This window comes from Mirounga leonina, unplaced genomic scaffold (genome assembly GCF_011800145.1).
Source record: "Mirounga leonina isolate KUSES-001 unplaced genomic scaffold, KU_Mleo_1.0 Mir_177, whole genome shotgun sequence".
NCBI lineage: Eukaryota > Metazoa > Chordata > Mammalia > Carnivora > Phocidae > Mirounga > Mirounga leonina.
This window is the reverse complement of record NW_023270459.1, coordinates 8,568,413-8,585,460: the sequence shown is the minus strand read 5'-3', so window position 1 is coordinate 8,585,460 and position 17,048 is coordinate 8,568,413. Positions and strand designations below refer to the sequence as shown.

The 17,048-nt window shown below is 50.4% G+C and overlaps 1 protein-coding gene across 1 annotated transcript in view; it reads left to right on the top strand.

Moving 5' to 3' along the window:
- ZNF536 (zinc finger protein 536) overlaps window positions 1-17,048 on the top strand; it is a 314,215-nt gene that overhangs the window by 140,948 nt on the left and 156,219 nt on the right. Inside the window, exon 3 of the mRNA XM_035023538.1 lies at window positions 15,367-15,519. Within this exon, the coding sequence (XP_034879429.1) occupies window positions 15,367-15,519 (153 nt within the window). The remainder of the gene's footprint in view (window positions 1-15,366; window positions 15,520-17,048) is intronic.

The window sequence follows — 17,048 nt, the reverse complement described above, 5'->3', positions numbered from 1 at the left end:
CAGGAAGGAGAAGGTTGGCTGAACGCCAGCTGTGGTGAGTGCAAGGCCTCCAGGCCGGTGTGGTGGGCACAGCAGGGGCCAGGGTCCCCTTTCCTCAGGCCAGCTGCCCTGTCCCGGGACAGGGGGCTTTAAACTTCGTGGCTCCCCATTTGCTCCTTCTCTCTCTCTCATCACTGCCCTTGCCGCTGAGGCCTCTTTGAAATTTGACTAAGGTGGCGATCACATGTTTTGGCATTTCTGGATGCAATTTGGTATCATAGCAAAGAATCAAAGGATATTTGCTATCACTTTAAAGTATGTTTCTCTCCCTCTTCCTCTGAGCACCTGACCCCACAATCATCGCTGGCTTTGAAATAATAGACCCATCATAATTAAGAGAATTAGTCTGGAGGCTTCTGCCTTATTTGCTCAACCGAGGTTACTGAGGCCGTCTTTAGGGGTGGAAAGGGTGTCTGGCAATGGCAGGGTGGGGGCAGCCAGGTAGTGGGGGAGAGGGAAGGGCCTGGTGGAGAGGAGGCACCCTCTGCCCAGCCCAACAGCCCTCACTCCTGGGGCCTGCGGCGGACCCGGTTTCCCAGGAGAAGCTCACACCGGGCTGCAGGTGAAATGCCCCACGTTTGTAAATGCTGAAACCAAATTTAGCAAGTGGACACTCTGATGAACGTTTGCCGCCTCCATGAGAGTCCTGTCCCCACACTTTGCAGAGGCAGAAACAGAGGCCCAGGCACAGAGAAGGACTTGGGCTAGGGCGTGAAGGTGGCGGGCACGGTGTGCCGTCTGTCCCCAGGTCCAAGTCCCCGGCTCTGGCCTCCACCAATGTCAGACTCTTCCGTCAGCATGCCACCTGCACTGCCTGCCACTTCCCAAAGGCTTCGGTGTGCCCTTGGCCAAGGATGGCTGGCAGCCTCACCATGGCTTTGAACCCGTGGTGCACAGCCTGATTCAGTCACTGCCCTGAGCACATGGGACTGAGGGCCGCTGTCACCTGGCAGCTGGCTCGGGAACCTCCCCTTCCGGGCTGTGGGGCAGCGGCAGGGGGGCGGCCCTAGGTTGGGCAGGCTGCAGGGCTTACAGAGGGCGGCTTCACTGTTCTTACAGGGTTTGAAGGGAATAGAGCGAGAGTTAATGCTGAACTCTTTCTTTGACTTAATTTATTGTAATATATGTGGCTAAAATGTAGATCACACTGCTGTTTGGATCTCCGTTCTGATTCCCAAAATTGCAATCATGATAGGTGGATTATAACCGTGCTTTAACATACAGATGAGGAAATGTATTCCTGTGCAGTTTTCCCCTAAGGAGAAGTCAGAGGATAAGGGGCAGGAGTTTTGAATAACCTTGCAACACTTAGTTGTCTCTCTCGGTTATGGGATAAAAATTAGCACTACAGGACAATATGTGTCGTGAATGCAGCCCTGCTTTGAATATTCCTGTGGAAGAGCCCCCAAAGGGAACACGGAACGTGATTTTCCATCCTAAAGGAAAAGTCACCAGAATCCCATCTAGCAAAGTGGTGTAGCCCTTGTCAAATTGTTGTTATTTGTCCGAAAAATATTACGTGCCTACTATGTGCCAGGCACCTGGCTAAAGGCTGGGGATTCCAAGGGAAACCAAACGGACCGAAGATTTGCTGGGGGAAGCGAGCATAGCAGTAACTCCCGCGCGGTGTCCGTGGAGGGGTGAGCTGTGAGGGGGGCGGGGGGATGGGGGGGGGCTCTGAGCACCTGCAAAGCCAGGGTCCCAGGCTGAGGGAGAGGAACATCCAGGGAGCATCTCTCGGATGGGAAAGCAGAGCCCTCTTCCATAGTCTGGTAGTGCGTGCAGAGCCCCCCAAGACCATATGTCTGGGCAGACTTTTTCCTCGGGCCCCGACACTCAGCAAAAAGTAGAGAGGCAGAACCGACGGCCTGATGAGCTGCCCCGGGGCTTGGCCTCTGCTCTCCCAGCAGCAGCAGCTGTCCAGGGCCAGCACCTTCCCAGCTTCTTGCGTGCACCCCAAGGTTCTGTTCCCCTGGATCATGCCCTCCCCACCGCCTGCCCCCAGCATCTAGGGCAGGGCTCCTGGAGTTGCCAGTCTTTCTGCAAAACCACACCCAGTGTCTGATGTCTGTGTGGACAGGTGTTCACGGGCCCTGGCCGGGACAGGTGCGGACAAGGAAGGCCTTGGGGCAAGAGAAATTGTGAACAGTCTTGAACAGCAAGTGGGGTGGGTGAGGGTCCGGTGAGCAAGCTCTGTTCTCCTCGGAGGGAGTCAGGATTTGGCAGTAGGAACCTTGCAGTGTCTCAGGAGAGGCTAGAGGAGCAGCCCGGCGCCCCAGGCTAAGTGGCTGGGCTGACAAGGGGCAAGGGAGTGGGGACTGAGGCTCCGCAGACTCTCCGTGTCCCCCATCCCCGTGGAGGAGAGCTGGCTGCAGCCCATACCTCCCTCAGAGCGCAGGCCACCCGCACAAGTGTGATGCGGGGCAGGTCCGAGGAGGCCAGCGAAGAACTTAAAAGGTCAAGATGGCTTCCTTTCTTTACACATTGCTCAGTATTTACTGAGCACCTATTCTGTGCTGGGAAGTTTTAGAGACACAGAGGTGAGAAAAATAGACTCCATCCCAGCCTTTAAAGAGTAGACATTCTAGTGGGAGCGTTGAGAATTAGGCAGGCATCACACACATGGGCCACGCCCCAGACTCTGGTTGGTATTGTGAACATCTGTTCTGGGGTAATCCCAAGGTCAGGGAATATCTCCCAAAGGAAATGACCTTGGAGCTGAACCCTCAAGAATGAGTGGGATTAACCAGGCAAGTAGGAGGCGGTGGTAGGCCTGGGGTCTGGGGTTTGTGTTTCAGGAAGTGGGACCAGCGTGTGGTGAGCTTCCGAGGTCCATCAGGAAAAAAGGTTCTCACCTTTTTCCAGAGCCAGGAGAGCTGGCTCGGGATTCTCATAATGTGCAGGGGATGCCCTGGACAGATCCAGAGCAGGCCAGGGTGGGGCTGGCATCTTGATGGCCCCCTAAGCATTGTTGAGGGAAGTTTCCAGCTCAGGTCATAGCCCCGGTCCCAGGTCACTGCCCTGTGCCCAAAGGACAGCTCAAAGATTCTCCACCTTGGGGTGTACTTTCCCAGGACCGTGCACGGGCTGGTCAGAGGGTCTGCGGACTGCAGTCTCCTTGCTGAAGTGGGAAGATAGGGCAGAGATGTTTAGAGGCAGCTACCCACTGCCCTTAATACTGGCCACCTCGTGAACGGATGGAGCACAGCGTGGGGAGGTCTGAGCCACTCAAAACACTGCGTGCTCCTCTCTCCCTGTCATCTCAGTCCTCCACCTTTCTCCTCCTGCCCCCCACTGCTCACCTCAAAGAGACATTTGGAGTAAGTCTATCATGTCTAGGCAGTGCCTTGAGGACAGGTGCCATATAAGCTATAACATAGGGACTAGAAAATGTAGACGTGATGGGGCCTTGTTCATGGATTCCCTACCCCAGGGTCTGGTGGCATTTGGCACATGGGAAATGATCTTCCCAGTTTGGCAATGTGAATCCTCCTGGGAATTCCCGGGGGGAGGGCTAGCCATTTGAAGGGCTCCCATGGTGATCCCATTAGATGGATCATTACCTGCTGGTTTCTCCTGGTTTTCTGTGTTGTGAGTATTTGGGATCTCAGGGGAGGAGGGGACTGTTCCTTGAGAATCTACCCGATGACTTTTCCTCATATTGCCTCATTTGGTTTTCACAAGAGATTGCAAAGTAGGTGTCATTATTCCCGTTTTACAAACAGTGTTTGGAGGCAGGGCAAGGCTAGGAAACATTTGCAAACACAAAGCCCGGAGGGGCAGGCCCAGACTGGAAGCCAGAGCCGGCTATCTTGAAGCCAGTGATTCTCTTACCCTGGCCGAGGTGCCTCTGTGGGATTTAAGGTACACGAAGGCCCTGCAAACCCCCTATTTCACGAGACCCTCCGATTCCTTTGTGAGAAGTACCATTATCCAGTGATTATCTAGTTTTACTACAAGGGAACTAAAGCTCATGAAGGTTTAGCAGTTTGCTTGGGAATCACAGAATTGAGACCCGAACTCAGATCGTGGAGTCAAACAGACGTCAGTGTTGGGAGGTGCTGGGCTGCTCGGGAGCTGGGCCCTTCCAGCCCGGCAGTCTCTGAGCAGGCCTGGGGGCCTCTCGGACCCCCTGCTCTGGCCTGCTGCCCCCCAACCCCAAAAGCAAGGCTGCTTGTTGCCGCCCCTCCTTCCTGGGGGCTCCTTGCGGGACACCCTCCTCTTGCTTAGTCTGTTCCTTGTCCCCGGTCAAGATTCCTTTGGATTCATCTGTAGGATTCGCAGAGTCTGGAAAGTTCCCTTTGAGAAATTTGCCAACACTTGATACTTTCATCTGTGATCAAAGGAAGAAGGAGCAGACTTGACCTTCCTGTTAAAGGCTGCTACCCAGGAAGCTGGTTCTGCCCGAAGCTAGGGGTTCAGTTCATGTATTCACATGTCATTCGTGTATGTATGTGTCGGGTGAAGAGTGGTGTGTCACCTACTATGTGCCAGATGTGGAGGAGGGGGAACCGCAGGCTTGTTCTCTGCCGGCCACAGGCTGGAAGGAAAGCTGGTATCAGAGAAGAACAGAAGGCAGACTCTTCTCCTGGCCAGAGGAGCAATGGAGGCCCGCTCAGGATGGGACTGGTTGCTATCCGAGGTCCATAACACGGCCTGATATGTGATTGGGTAAGGCCACCCGTGTGGATGTCAAGAACTGTCAGGCTCTTCCCAATTCCTACAAGGAACGAAACAGTGAAAGTTTTGCTGAAAGCGCCCTAGCCATATTCGCAACAGTCCACTGCCCTTCCAGCAGCCTCGGGGGACAGGGACGTGGGACAGGGAGGACCATTCCCCAGGGCATGCCCTCTGGCTTTGTTTTGCCTGCGGCTACCAAAACAATGGACCTCGGGGCAGCCTCGGCTGTATCTTTGGCTCCTCTGCTCTGTGGCCTGAGCCAAGGCCAAGGATTTTGCCCTTTGGAGATGCACCAGCTGGACAACAGATCTCCAGAAAGATCTCTGCGCTGTGATGAGCAGAACTGGAGAGATTATCATTATTATTATTATTTTGCTAATTTTTATATGCCATCCAAAGTAATTATTACCACAGGGTTTTGAAAGGTTTAGCATTTATTCAAAAAATTTTTAATTTTGATTCAGTGATAGCATTTTTCCGATAAAGGTTCTCAAATTAAAAGGGCTAGAGAAGTCAGCGCAGCTCAAAAATGGCAGTAACTTCAGAGCTGGCAACTGACACTTGTTTTCTGCCACTGTTTACTCTTCAATAAAAAATGCATATTTACCATAGCAACCTCCTGATCACGTGACACCCTATCTTACCCGCTACCCTCTAAAACAGAATAGCTTCTTAAAGAAACACACACATTCTAATATGCATGCCTTTCAGATGCAAAAGTGTGTTCTTTATAAGGAAGCCCTCTTCCCTGGGATTTAATGCTAATAAACACGTCATCTTTATAGAAATCATTTTGGTCCTGTGTCTTAAATTTCAGGGTGTTCATTCTGGAAATCAAAATAAAATTACTCTTCGAAGCCCTTTTGCTTATCTTGAGAATTTGCTGATTATTTATTTTAATACAGTTCTAAAAATATATATATATGTATTTGTGTTTATACATGCACATATGGTTTTTTTTTTTTTCAAACAGCAGTCATTAGTATCGTTTGGAAGGGAGTCTGGTGTAGGTTCTAATGACCTGCCGCCTCATCTGTGATTAAAGATTGTCATCAGTGCGAAGCTCAACTGCAGCCTGAATTGCTTTTCACTGTTAACTTGGGAGAATTGCCTGGGTCTTCAGAGCTTTGGAGAAACTGCTCCACCCTGGACTTTTCGGGAAAGGAACATTGCCCCTCATTTGGGACCTTGGGCATGTGTCTGCTTCTATAGCTTCGGGCTAGTGGGAAGGGGAGGGCCCTAAAGCCACAGGCCTCTGCTGTCCCCACCATGCCATCCTGGCACAGGACGTGTCCCTTTGGCAATATTCCTCTTACAAGCTACGACTAATTGGCGCATATCCTGCACCAGCCACCGTGCTACAAACATTATGTCTACCCCCGTTTTGCAGATAAGGAAACCGAACCTCAGAGACGTTTTATGCGATTCACCCAGAATCACACTTCTAAGAGTTAGTGGAGCTTGGTTTTGACCTGAAGGCTTTGGATTGGGAATGGTTTCTGCTTCCTGTGTGGCTGGAACCTTTCTGTCCGACTTAGGGCTGGAAGGACAAGGAGGGAGGAGACGGAGAAGGGGACAGTGTGAGGCACCTTCCTGCTCAGAATGTTCCTCTGGAGATCTGCGTGGCCTCGCCCTGTCCCAGTTTATTGGAGCACCTTCTACACTCTGATTTTCACTGGGGCCTGGCAGCCACGTATGCTCGTGGATGCCAGGGCCCTGGGGCTGGGCAGCGTGGTGGCTGTGGGACCAGAGCTGTGGCCACTTCAGGAGGCTGGGGGCAGGAGGGGTCCCACTGAAGCAGGCCTGGTGGAGTTTTAAAATTCTTTTCCGCTGCATGCGGACCAATCTGAAAAACAACATATTGCGACTTTCTTATGCTTGGTGGCTTTGGGGGGGTGGTGGTGGGGATGCCGAGTGAGAAGTGAGGCAGGGCTCTCCACAGCAAAGTGGCACTGTGACCTGAACCTCGGAGGAGGAGAATCGCCCAGACCCCACGCCCCAGCCAGCCAATCCGACTGCACCGCGTCCACGAGCCATTTCATAATTATCCATCATGAATGCCTCCATGCTGCCTTAATAGATTATTTAAAATGGTGCACATGCCTCCTAAGCAACCTCAAGTCAGTGCGCACTGTACATACATACAAGCCGGGAGAGGTAATTGCTTATCATGTATCTCTTTGTTCCAGACACTTTTATAAAAGAGTATGTATTATGTATGGTGTGACCTTCAAATGTCAGGAATGTGTTGTGCAATAAACTGTCAATATTTGTGGTTATAAGGTACTAGATGACTTTTACAATAATTGGAACGGCTATATTAAAAGCTTGGATCACTCAGCTGGTTAAAGAGAAAGACACAGGCCAGTGTTCATCAGGGACTTGCCTCCTGCCAACGATTAAATGAAAGATATTGCAAGGTGCTTAAGATGTCTTCTTTGTTTAAAAAAGAATATGGCAAAACATGTCTCCAGGGGAGACGTTATCTCCAAATCATGCCTTCTCCTTTCCGTGCGCTCGAGTCCCAAGAGGAAACTCAGCCCCACAAGTTATGGCGACTGACCAAGTGCATTTTAAAAAAGATCAGTCCAGTCTGCGCTCGGTGTCATTTAGGTAAGAATTCCTTAAAACCCGCCCGGCAGTCAAAGACATCTCCCCCAGTCTTCTCCCTACCCCCAACTGTTCCCCTCAATAAATAAACGAGGGGGCTGTAAATTATCTTAAGAGGATCTTAAAAGCTATCGTTCTTTTTCTTTTTTTTTTAAGAAAATAAATTATGTAGAAATCTTTTGGGAATTTATGCTTTACTGAAAGTAGAGGCTTCTATAGTTTTCTTTTTTTTTGAGAAAGGAGTACTTCATCTAAATGATGGAAAAAAGAAGGCATAACAAATATTTTACAGTAATTACAATAATAATTGGGGCATGGATTACTTTAAAAATATCTGTTTCCCTGTACTCTTCTACTGATAAAGGTCTCTTTATGCGTAAGGGTGGCTGATTCTTCTCATGCCAGCTAGATCTTCCTTTAAAAGCCAGAAAGTGGGCAAGTGAAATAATGGATGGTACTCAGCAACATGTCCCTATCTTCTAAAAAGCCCACTTGTGGCCTTGCTGATTCTGAGTATGTGTTCATGGTTCCTTCCACCTGAACGGAGAGGGAGCTAGGAGATCCCCCCCTCCCGCCACCTCCTCCAGGAAGCCTTCCAGCATGCCCCTGACCGCCTGCGTACCCCGCTGGCGTCACACTCCAGCCCTTGAAGGTGCTGAGCCCTTGGGGGCATTTCTGGTGTTTTGCTGGTGCCCTGGGCTGGTTCCTCCCAGGCTATTCAAAGCAGCTTCCCTCTTGCAATCAGGAGCCGATCTTGGCCCCTGAATTTCAATTTGCTTGCCTCCTCCGATTCTTTTATTTATTGAAAAATGTATAATTAGAAAAAAAAAAAAGTATGTATAGAGCTCCTGCTATGAGCTGAGTGCCTACCACGTGCGGGGATAGAAGGCCACACAGCAGTAAATGGCCTGTGTTGGCGTGGGGCTCACACTCTGGGGAGGGGACCGGTGGTAAGCGGACAATGCATGGGTTGGTTCGAGTCTGCAGAGGGTGGTAGGTGGGTGCTGTGAAGGAACACACCAGAGAAAGAGCGTGCGGGGGGCTGGGAGGCGTGCCGTCCTTTGGATGGCAGGGTCAGAGACGCCTCTCCGAGGAGAAGCCTTTGGGACCAAAGCCCGAATGCGAGTCTCCGTGTGAATTCTGGGAAGGAGAATCCCAGGTGGAGGGACAGCGGGAGCAAAACTCTAAGTTGGGTACCAGCTGGGAGGGCTTGAGGAGAACAGAGAATGGGGGGGCTGGAGTACAATCGGGAGTCTGATGAGGTCAGAGCGGTCATGGGGGCCACTTAGGAAGGGGGTTGCAGGCCACGAGAAGGAGTTGGGGGTAGAACCAGTGGCTGTCCTTCTGCTCATAACCTGGCTTTTCCCCTGGAGGTGGCGGCTCCCCGGGGTTTTCCCTCTCCAGACTCAGTCTCCTGCCTGGTTCTCCTCACCCCGGGCGGGTTCACAGATGATCCCACTCTGCGCCGGTTCACCCTCACCGTGTCTCGGGGATGGGTCCCAGCCTACGAGGAGTGGCCGGCCAGAGCGAAGAGAGGGGTGTGCAGAGCCCAAAGAGACCCATCGCACCGGATGGCTTGTCCTAGGTCGCTTCTGTGAGGCCCACATCCTGCCCGCTGCATCCACGGTCACAGTCCCCAGGTTGGGGACGAAAAGCGCCTGCCCACTGCCGGGCCCTGAGGGCCTCGGGAGAGCCGACAATGTGGTTGCCGAGGATGTTTTCAACAGCAGCGTCCCACAGTGCCAAAGGGAAGAGACCCCATGGGTGGCCCAGTCACCAGCGGGGGTGTTCCGCACACTCCCCTGCCAGACAATTAAGAAAGGGCTCTGGGCTTGGTAAAACCAGAAACACATTTGGCCCACAGTGCTTGATTTTGAAGCCCTTGTGTATTTTAAGGGAAATTTAATCCATGTGTTTCTAATTCATTTTCACTTAACTCATCAAAATGTTGCTTTAGAGAAGCTATTTGAGATCCTAGTATCTTATATTTTTTCTCTCTCCAAATTTTAGCCCTTTTAATGACCTATTTCCCCAATTCCAGAAATCCTATCTTGCCAAAAGCAAATGGAGCTCCGCACAGTTTTGAGCTTGGGTTGAAGGTGAGAAAAGGAAGCGAGAATGTTCCACCCCTCCCCCTCTCCACCTCTGTGCACACAGTTCAGCTCACGCGCACGCTGGGCTTGCCAGTGAGCCCAGCCCCGGCCCTGGTCCTAAGAACCCATAGGGAACTGACCTTCCACAAGTGGACATCCTTTTCTAAAATAGCTCTCTATTTAAACAAATAGTTTGGCCAATCCATATTAATGCCTAACTGTTTAACATGACTATATATGGCATCATAGCAGAGGACTCCAATGAACCGGAGACACCAGCTTAATACTGACTCGGGACACGGGTTTCGTTCCCCCTAGAGTTAAGTAGAATTGTTTGCAGGAATGTTATAATTTTTCTGCATACCACTAATTTAAAATCATTTTTTAAGCGAAAGGGAAGTCTTCACTGAACCAGGCATCTCTACCACAGCAATCGCTGTTTCATTCAGGTCCGTTAATTTTAAAGTTTTCAAAATAAGGGAAAGTGTTAAGCTTTTGAGAGGAAGTACACATTCCTCCGGACCTTCTCCAAGGTGTTAGCTGTTTCCTGGAAAGATTTTTAAAGCACCGGCATCTGCGGGCAAAGAAATTAAGAGGGATGCGATTTTTCAGTGTTCTGCTCACCCCTTGGACTCCCCAAATAGTTTTCTTCTTCATTAATGAAGCGAGAGCTGTGCTTTTGAGATGCTCTTTGCACAAGGCAGACACTCAGAATTAACTGCACAACTCACCTGGGAAAATGCATTTTCTGTTACACAAGAAGTTCCATAGAAATTAAAATGCCATGGCATTTTGTGTCATAAAGTAGTAAGTGCTCAGGTATCCAGGCAGCCCCCCTCCCCGCGCGTGGTTGCCCGGATAACTCTCCCGTCGCTGCATGGACTTAGCCTCCACAGCAGCAGCGTTATCATTTCTTTTCCTGGAAGTCTTGCCAAGATACACTTCTGGACACGTGAAGGGCAGGGCCGCCTTGGCAGGATGGAGTGAGAAGGGGCACACAGGAACGCTTTGAGAGGAACCCTCTCTTTGCTTTCACTTCTCTGCCTTGCTCTGTCCCTTTTGGTCTCCCTGGTTCTTGCTCCCCGGCCTCGCTCCGTGAGTCGATGGGACTGCCTGAGGGACTGGGACTAAGCCCGGAGCACCTGACCAGGAGAGGTGGACTCTGCCTGGACACTTCCCGGTGGCCTCCGATGACGACGGCTCTCCAAATCTCCGTGGCTTTTTCTCATTCACTCAGTCTGGCATGGGGCGGCTGCCGGCCATCTGGAGACTCAGCACCCCGTCGTCCTCTAGGTTTGTGATTCTTGCCACCCCAACCCCTGTCTTGTAGGCCACCGTGGCAGAGGAGAGAGAGGAAGGAGGGGGCGCGGCCTCCAGCCACTGGCCGGGATTTGTCACTTGATCTCAGCTCAGTGTAAATGATGTTGGGGGAAATAGGGGGGCACGCAGACTATTTAGGAGCACTTGTGTCTCTTTCATTGGTTTTCCTTCACGGCTCTCTAAGACCCATCTCTGGTTTATCATTTGGCTTAGGTTGAGCCTAAGCTGGGCAGTGGGTGAAGACAGCCTGGAAGATGGCACTTCAGGGTTATAGGGAGCTGGAGGGGAAGGGTCGGGAGGTTCAGTCCTCTGGGCCAGGTGGAACCAGGGCAGGCGGTGGGTGAAGGGGTTTACCTAAGGACAGCCAGGCATTAGGAACTCGGAAGGAAAAGATGCCATCTCCTGACTCCCAAGTCAGCCTTCTCAGCAAACAAGCCTATTTTAAATATGTACCAAGGAAGCTCAGTGTTTAAAGATAAACTGGGGGGAAATCTACCCTTAAAATACAACTTTATTTCATTAACTAAGTTTTTACGTTGCAGTGTGTATATATATATGTATGTATATACACACACACACACACACACACACACGCGCGTGTACGCACACACACACACATATTTAAGTGTATAATGAGGCCCCCGTAAATTCAAATCATATTCATGTCCAGCAGGATAGTCAACTTTGAGGATGGATTCAGACAGCGGCTGGTAGTATTTTGTATGTGTTTAGGCTTTAACTTTTGGAAAGTTGTTTGTCTTCCTAAGTATTTGATTCTTTGTCTATCCAGGCTGCCAGTTTGTGGCTCAGCTGAGGATGAGGATTCTAACATGATCCGTGCCATGTTTAATCCCTCTGGGTCCTCCTTTCTCCCACCCTCCCTCTGTGAATGCTGGGGAGATGGTAATGCACCTTAATGTCCCCTTGATCTAGGCCAACCTTGCCGTACACTTGGAGGATTAGAACAAGCAAATGGAAATGTGGGAGGCATGGTATCTGACCTTGAGATGACAAAATTAGGAAGGTCTTGTCTTATGTCCCCTCGCCCCCAAATAACATATACTCGAAACATAGCTTGCAGTGACTAGGCCCATCTCCTCTTTTTCAGCAAGCCAGTCTTAGCTTGTAGGAATAGGAGAAAGCTTGCAGGGTTTTTGATACAAGTGGACAATTCACTTGTTCTAAGCCAAAGCTCTGGAAGGGTTATGCATACAGCCTGTGTCCTCTGGAGTATCATTTGCTGCATCCAGAAACATCCGTTTCTGAAGAATAGATCTCATATTTAATGGGGTCAAGAAAAGAAACAGGAGTCCTCGGAGTGCTTTCTCTGCCATTTCCCCGTCACATAAGGCTCAGAACCCACCCAGGCTGAAGCTGGCCTCCCAGCCTGCAGCCAGATGCCCTGCTCCCAGGGACACCCCGGCCTCTAGAAGCCAGCAGGACTGACTGCCCTTTCTTTCACGGATGAGCAAGGAGAAGCAGACGTCACATCTGGGGTTGACCTCTGTGTACATGTCCACCTTCCATCTACTCAACACACTTAGAGCAAGTGTCTGCACGGGGAAAAGAGATACTGCAGGTTTTAGGAAAAGGACATTTTTTAAAAAGCTGAAACGAACCCACAAACGGTCTGAGGAAAGATGACAAATGTGACTTCTATGATGCTTCTTCCTTTCTACTGCCTGTTTCCTGGATAGGCCGGGAAGGCTGGTCCTTCTGTAAGCAGGCCTGGTGATTGCTTCAGTGTCCAGCTCTGTGGGGCCACAGGCAAAGCCTGGGGACTCCATCCTGGGGAGCCTTGCAGAAGGACAGCCGTCGGTGCTTTTATACTCTGGGGAGAGAAGGCGTCCTCTTGGGTTCCCGGTGTGGCTGGACCGAATTTGGCACGCCGTGCTCTCTGCTACCCATCCGGGCCTAGGCCCCCATGCACACACAGGCCCTACGAGGGTGCTTACTCAGCCACGGCTATCCTTGGCTTTCAGCCACTCGGACGCTTCCTGGGACCACCCGCAATTCCCCTTCATCGTAGCTCAGGGTTTGTTTTTTCTAGTTGGATTAGTCTAAGAGTAAATGCCATAGGCCTTCTGGCCCTCCAAAAAACAAAACAAAACAAAAAAATAAAACAACACCATTTCTGTGTAAAGTGAAAATTAGGCTCTTAAATCTGCAAAGAAAGCTGTTTATCTTACAAATTTATTCTTTTTATTGGGCCACACATGTCCAAGATAGAAAGATAAAAGGAAAACAGATACAGGCCATCACTTAGACTGACATATAGTGAGGCCCTTCTCGTCCTCAACTTCCATAGAACCTTCCAGAGTGGTACATGGGCCTTATCTATGTATTTATCTATCATGTGCCCTGGACAAGGACTCCCCAAAAGCTACAGTAGAAGTATGTCCCCCACGCTCTCTCCCTCCTATTGGACAGCTCCACCTTTCTACTGCTCACAAATGGGCTCTGTTGGAGAAAGGTTCTGGGGAAGTGCGTTGGGCTTTGCAGGAATTTAATGTCAAAAGTCCACGCCTGCCCACTACCTCTGTCCTGAAGCCAACATCCGGGGCACTTAGTTCTGCTTATAATTCAAACTGACAGCTATTGGCCTTCTCACTTAAATAGGGTATCTTAGCTCTGTTGCAGGGAGCACTTGACAGAATTTTAATCACGCTCTTTGTGATTTTAAGCTGAACTCAGGATCCCACAAAAGGAAAGCTGAAGAATGCTGGGGGGGGGGGGGAAAAATGCAACACGTTTGGGGTGGGGGGGGCTGGGGGCGGGAGGATGGGTAGGAGATGGCATTCCAGCTATTTAAACCTAGGGTATAATTGACTTGAATTTGGCATCTGGTCATTGTTCTGGACAGCAGCCCCTGGTGGGCTCAACCTGTGGGCTGTGGAGCGCCCCACTATGAGTGCAGTGGGGCGTTGGTTTGCTGTGAAGTGGCAAAACAAATCGTTTTGTGCGCACCACAAACCGCCCCCCCCCCCCCGCCGATTCAATAGCCACCTTAACACATTCGTGTGGTTGACGAGAAAGCTTGGTGCTAGGTGGGTTGGGTTCTAGATGCCAGTAAACCCGGTCCTGCTACCTGTGCAAGATTATGAGGACAAAAAATGTTATGCTGATAGACCCTTTGAACGGCTCTTCCGAGGCTGGTTGGAGGAGTTGGAGAGAATGGGATCAAAAGTGAGCCTTCAAAGAACTTTTCCAGGGTGACGCTATCACTGTGCATTAGCCCAAACGCAGAGAGGATGCTTGAAGCCAAGGGTTTCCACGGTTGCTTGGAGCAAACATCCAAATAAGAATTAAATGTGATTGCCTTCATCTTGTGCATGGCCTATAAGTCTGTCCCTTTTGGCTGTTAGCGGAGAACACCAGGAACGGATGTTGTAGAATAAAAGCAATTTGCATTTTCCATTGCTTGGAAGGTACAAATCTTGTTTATTCTGCTTCTCTGCAGAACTCACAGGTCTGCTTATTATATCTGAAGGTCCCCTTGTTCTCCTGGTGGATCTACCATGGGTCCTAGAGGGTGGGCTGGGAGCTGCATCGAGGACCCCACCAGCCCCAGGAGCTTGTGTTCTGTGCCAAGGGGGTGAGCCTCTGGCTCTGCAGGGAGGCCAGCGGAGAGGGCTCCTGTGCCTCCCCTCCTGAGAGCTGCAGATTCCCAGCTCCTGACCTGGTCCCTGGATGTTGTCTCTCTGGCAGTTTGATGTCGGGCCTCGGGTGTTGCAATAACATATCCTCCAACCACTAGATATTTTCATGGTTTTATTTACTATTATGTCCCATCATTTCTGTGCAGAAGGCAGCCGTATGTAAATTTTATTCCATTTTCTAATGGTTTGGGTTACATAACAAATAACAGCAAGAAGGAAAATTTGTATTGATACTTTACAGAGGAAGTTCTCAAGTCACTGCACAAAGATTTAACCGCTCTGCTCGAAGTTTATGGGAGTTTTGCAGCTGAGTTTCTGCACATGACTTTGAATATGTCACTATATGTTTATCATGGGCTAATTGTGGAATCGCATTTCCATACTTTTTCTTCTCCCTTTCATAAGATTACAGCAGCCAGCGATGGATACCAGGCTCTACAAGGAAGAAATGATCAGTTGTGGATAATTGTCTTTCCTGTCCCAAAATAGCTGTATGTCTGCATGTCTTCGGGACTCGGCCGAGACACATTTTTTTTCCTTCCATTTGTTGCTAGATATAATGCAAATGTGATTTCGATCCTATAGCGAGCTCTCCAGCTAGTCCATATTACAAATTAATCAGATTCAACAAACACCAACATTTTTAAACTTTTGGAAAAAAAAATATTTAATAGGAGCTAAGCAAAAGAAGAAATCAAACCAGCTGCTGACACAGCTGTTTCTTTTCTTGTTTAATTCAGTTCAATATAAAGGTACCATATGCTGCTTAAAATGATGATGGGGAAGATGAAATAATTTAAGAGAATAACAAGAAAATACATGAATTGTCAGCATTCTGTCAGATTTAAAGAATGAAATAGACAGGTGTAGTAGTGACATGTTTAACTTTGTGTGGTGTTAGCAGTTTTGGTGCGAACAGCTTCTGACGTGCTGAAGTGATGTGCGAATGTTCTCCTCCGCTGCAGACATCGGCGAGGAGGCTGGGAGAGCTGCCGGCGTCCAGCAGCCCGCGCTGCTTCGCGAGAGGAGCCTGGGCTCGGCCATGAAGGACTGCCCGTACTGCGGGAAGACCTTCCGGACATCCCATCACCTAAAGGTCCACCTGAGGATACACACAGGTGAGAGGCGCGGGCGCGTCCGGGGGGCGCAGCGTCCAGCAGGGGCCGTGCTCCCGGCTCGGGTCACCCCTGTGATGCCCCCAGCACCACCGCGCCCTCCACGGGGCTGTCGGGACACCGCTGCGGGGTCCTTCTGCCCCGGTTCGTCGCTCCGCAGCTGGCCTCCCTCTGGAGCGGCACTTGGCCCATAGACGCAGACCCCCTGTGGCCCGGGTCTGGGAGGAGGATGCTTGGGCGTAGGCGCCGGGACGGTTTGCTGATGTGTGTAATGCAGTGGGACCCTTGCCCTGACCAGGGTGCAGAGCACAAGAGAGCCCGGCTCAGACCCTGAGTGTGGAAGGGAATGGGGCAGCTCCCTTTCCAAATTCCCGGCTGGGATTCGGCACCCCCACCTGGGGCTGGGCTGGTGGAGGCGGCCCACTACCCGGGATGGAGGACCGGTGGCTCTCAGCTGGGTCCCCTCAAAAGAAGAGTGGAGGTGCTCTTAACCAAACAGATGAAGTGGCGGCTGGACCACCGTGGTCATTTCTCCTGTTTCCGTATCCTCCTAGGCCCTTGAAATGAGGACTTCTTGGGCGTCTGTCTGCCTTGTCCCTCGGTCATTTTTTTTTTTTTTTTTTTAGCTTTTCTGCTAGTTGTTTGCACATTGCCAATACAAAAAAAAAAAAAAAAAAAAATCTATCTGAGATATGGACACCTCCATTTTCTTTGATTTTTCTCCTGACACTTTATCTATTGGAGTATGAGCAGCTTCAGAGGATAGACAAATATGCCATCTATTTTCAAAAATAATTGTGGTCTATTTCCCAAGGAATCAATAAAGCTCAGGGTTGTGCAGGATATTTAGTGCATGCGGGCCTTGTGTGCGGCGTGTGGTTAAAGAGAAGTAGGCCTTCACCTGGAACCGCACCTGGTGCCTGCAGATCTCCCTGACACTGAGGGGTGAGCCCCAAGGACAGGTGTCAGTGGGCCTTGGGCTGCCATCTCTATTCGTGGTCTGGGGCCCAGTTAAGCATCGCCATCGTCCGTCCCTCCCTGCCCCAGAGCACTTCTCTCCTAGAGCTACCCAGAGCAAAGAGGGAGCTTCTCAAACGATGCACCTGTTCTGTCCCTCCCCCAGGCCCTGTAGGATCTGACCCATCTTGCACCATTCTTCATCCTCATCGTCTCTCTCCAAACCCATGGCCTCCTTCCGGCCCCCCCAGTGCAGAGCGCCAATTCCTACTGCAGGGCCTCTGTGCTCACCGTGTTCTCCACCTGGAATGCCCTTCCTCCAGTGGTCACTGGGGGCTTAGCTTCCATGTGAGCTCTTCAGAGAGACCATGTCTGATTACCCCGTCTAAAATATCCCTCGTGCCCCTTGTTCAATTTTCTTCCTAAACTTAGCACTTGCTGAAATTATCTCGTTCAATTCAGTTGTTCATTTCCTTATGCACTGTCTCCCACCAAGTCGAATGTGAGGGTAGCAATATTGTCCATGTTTTTAATTGCTATAATTTCTAGAACCCTAGGGCCTACCAGAGTGCCTT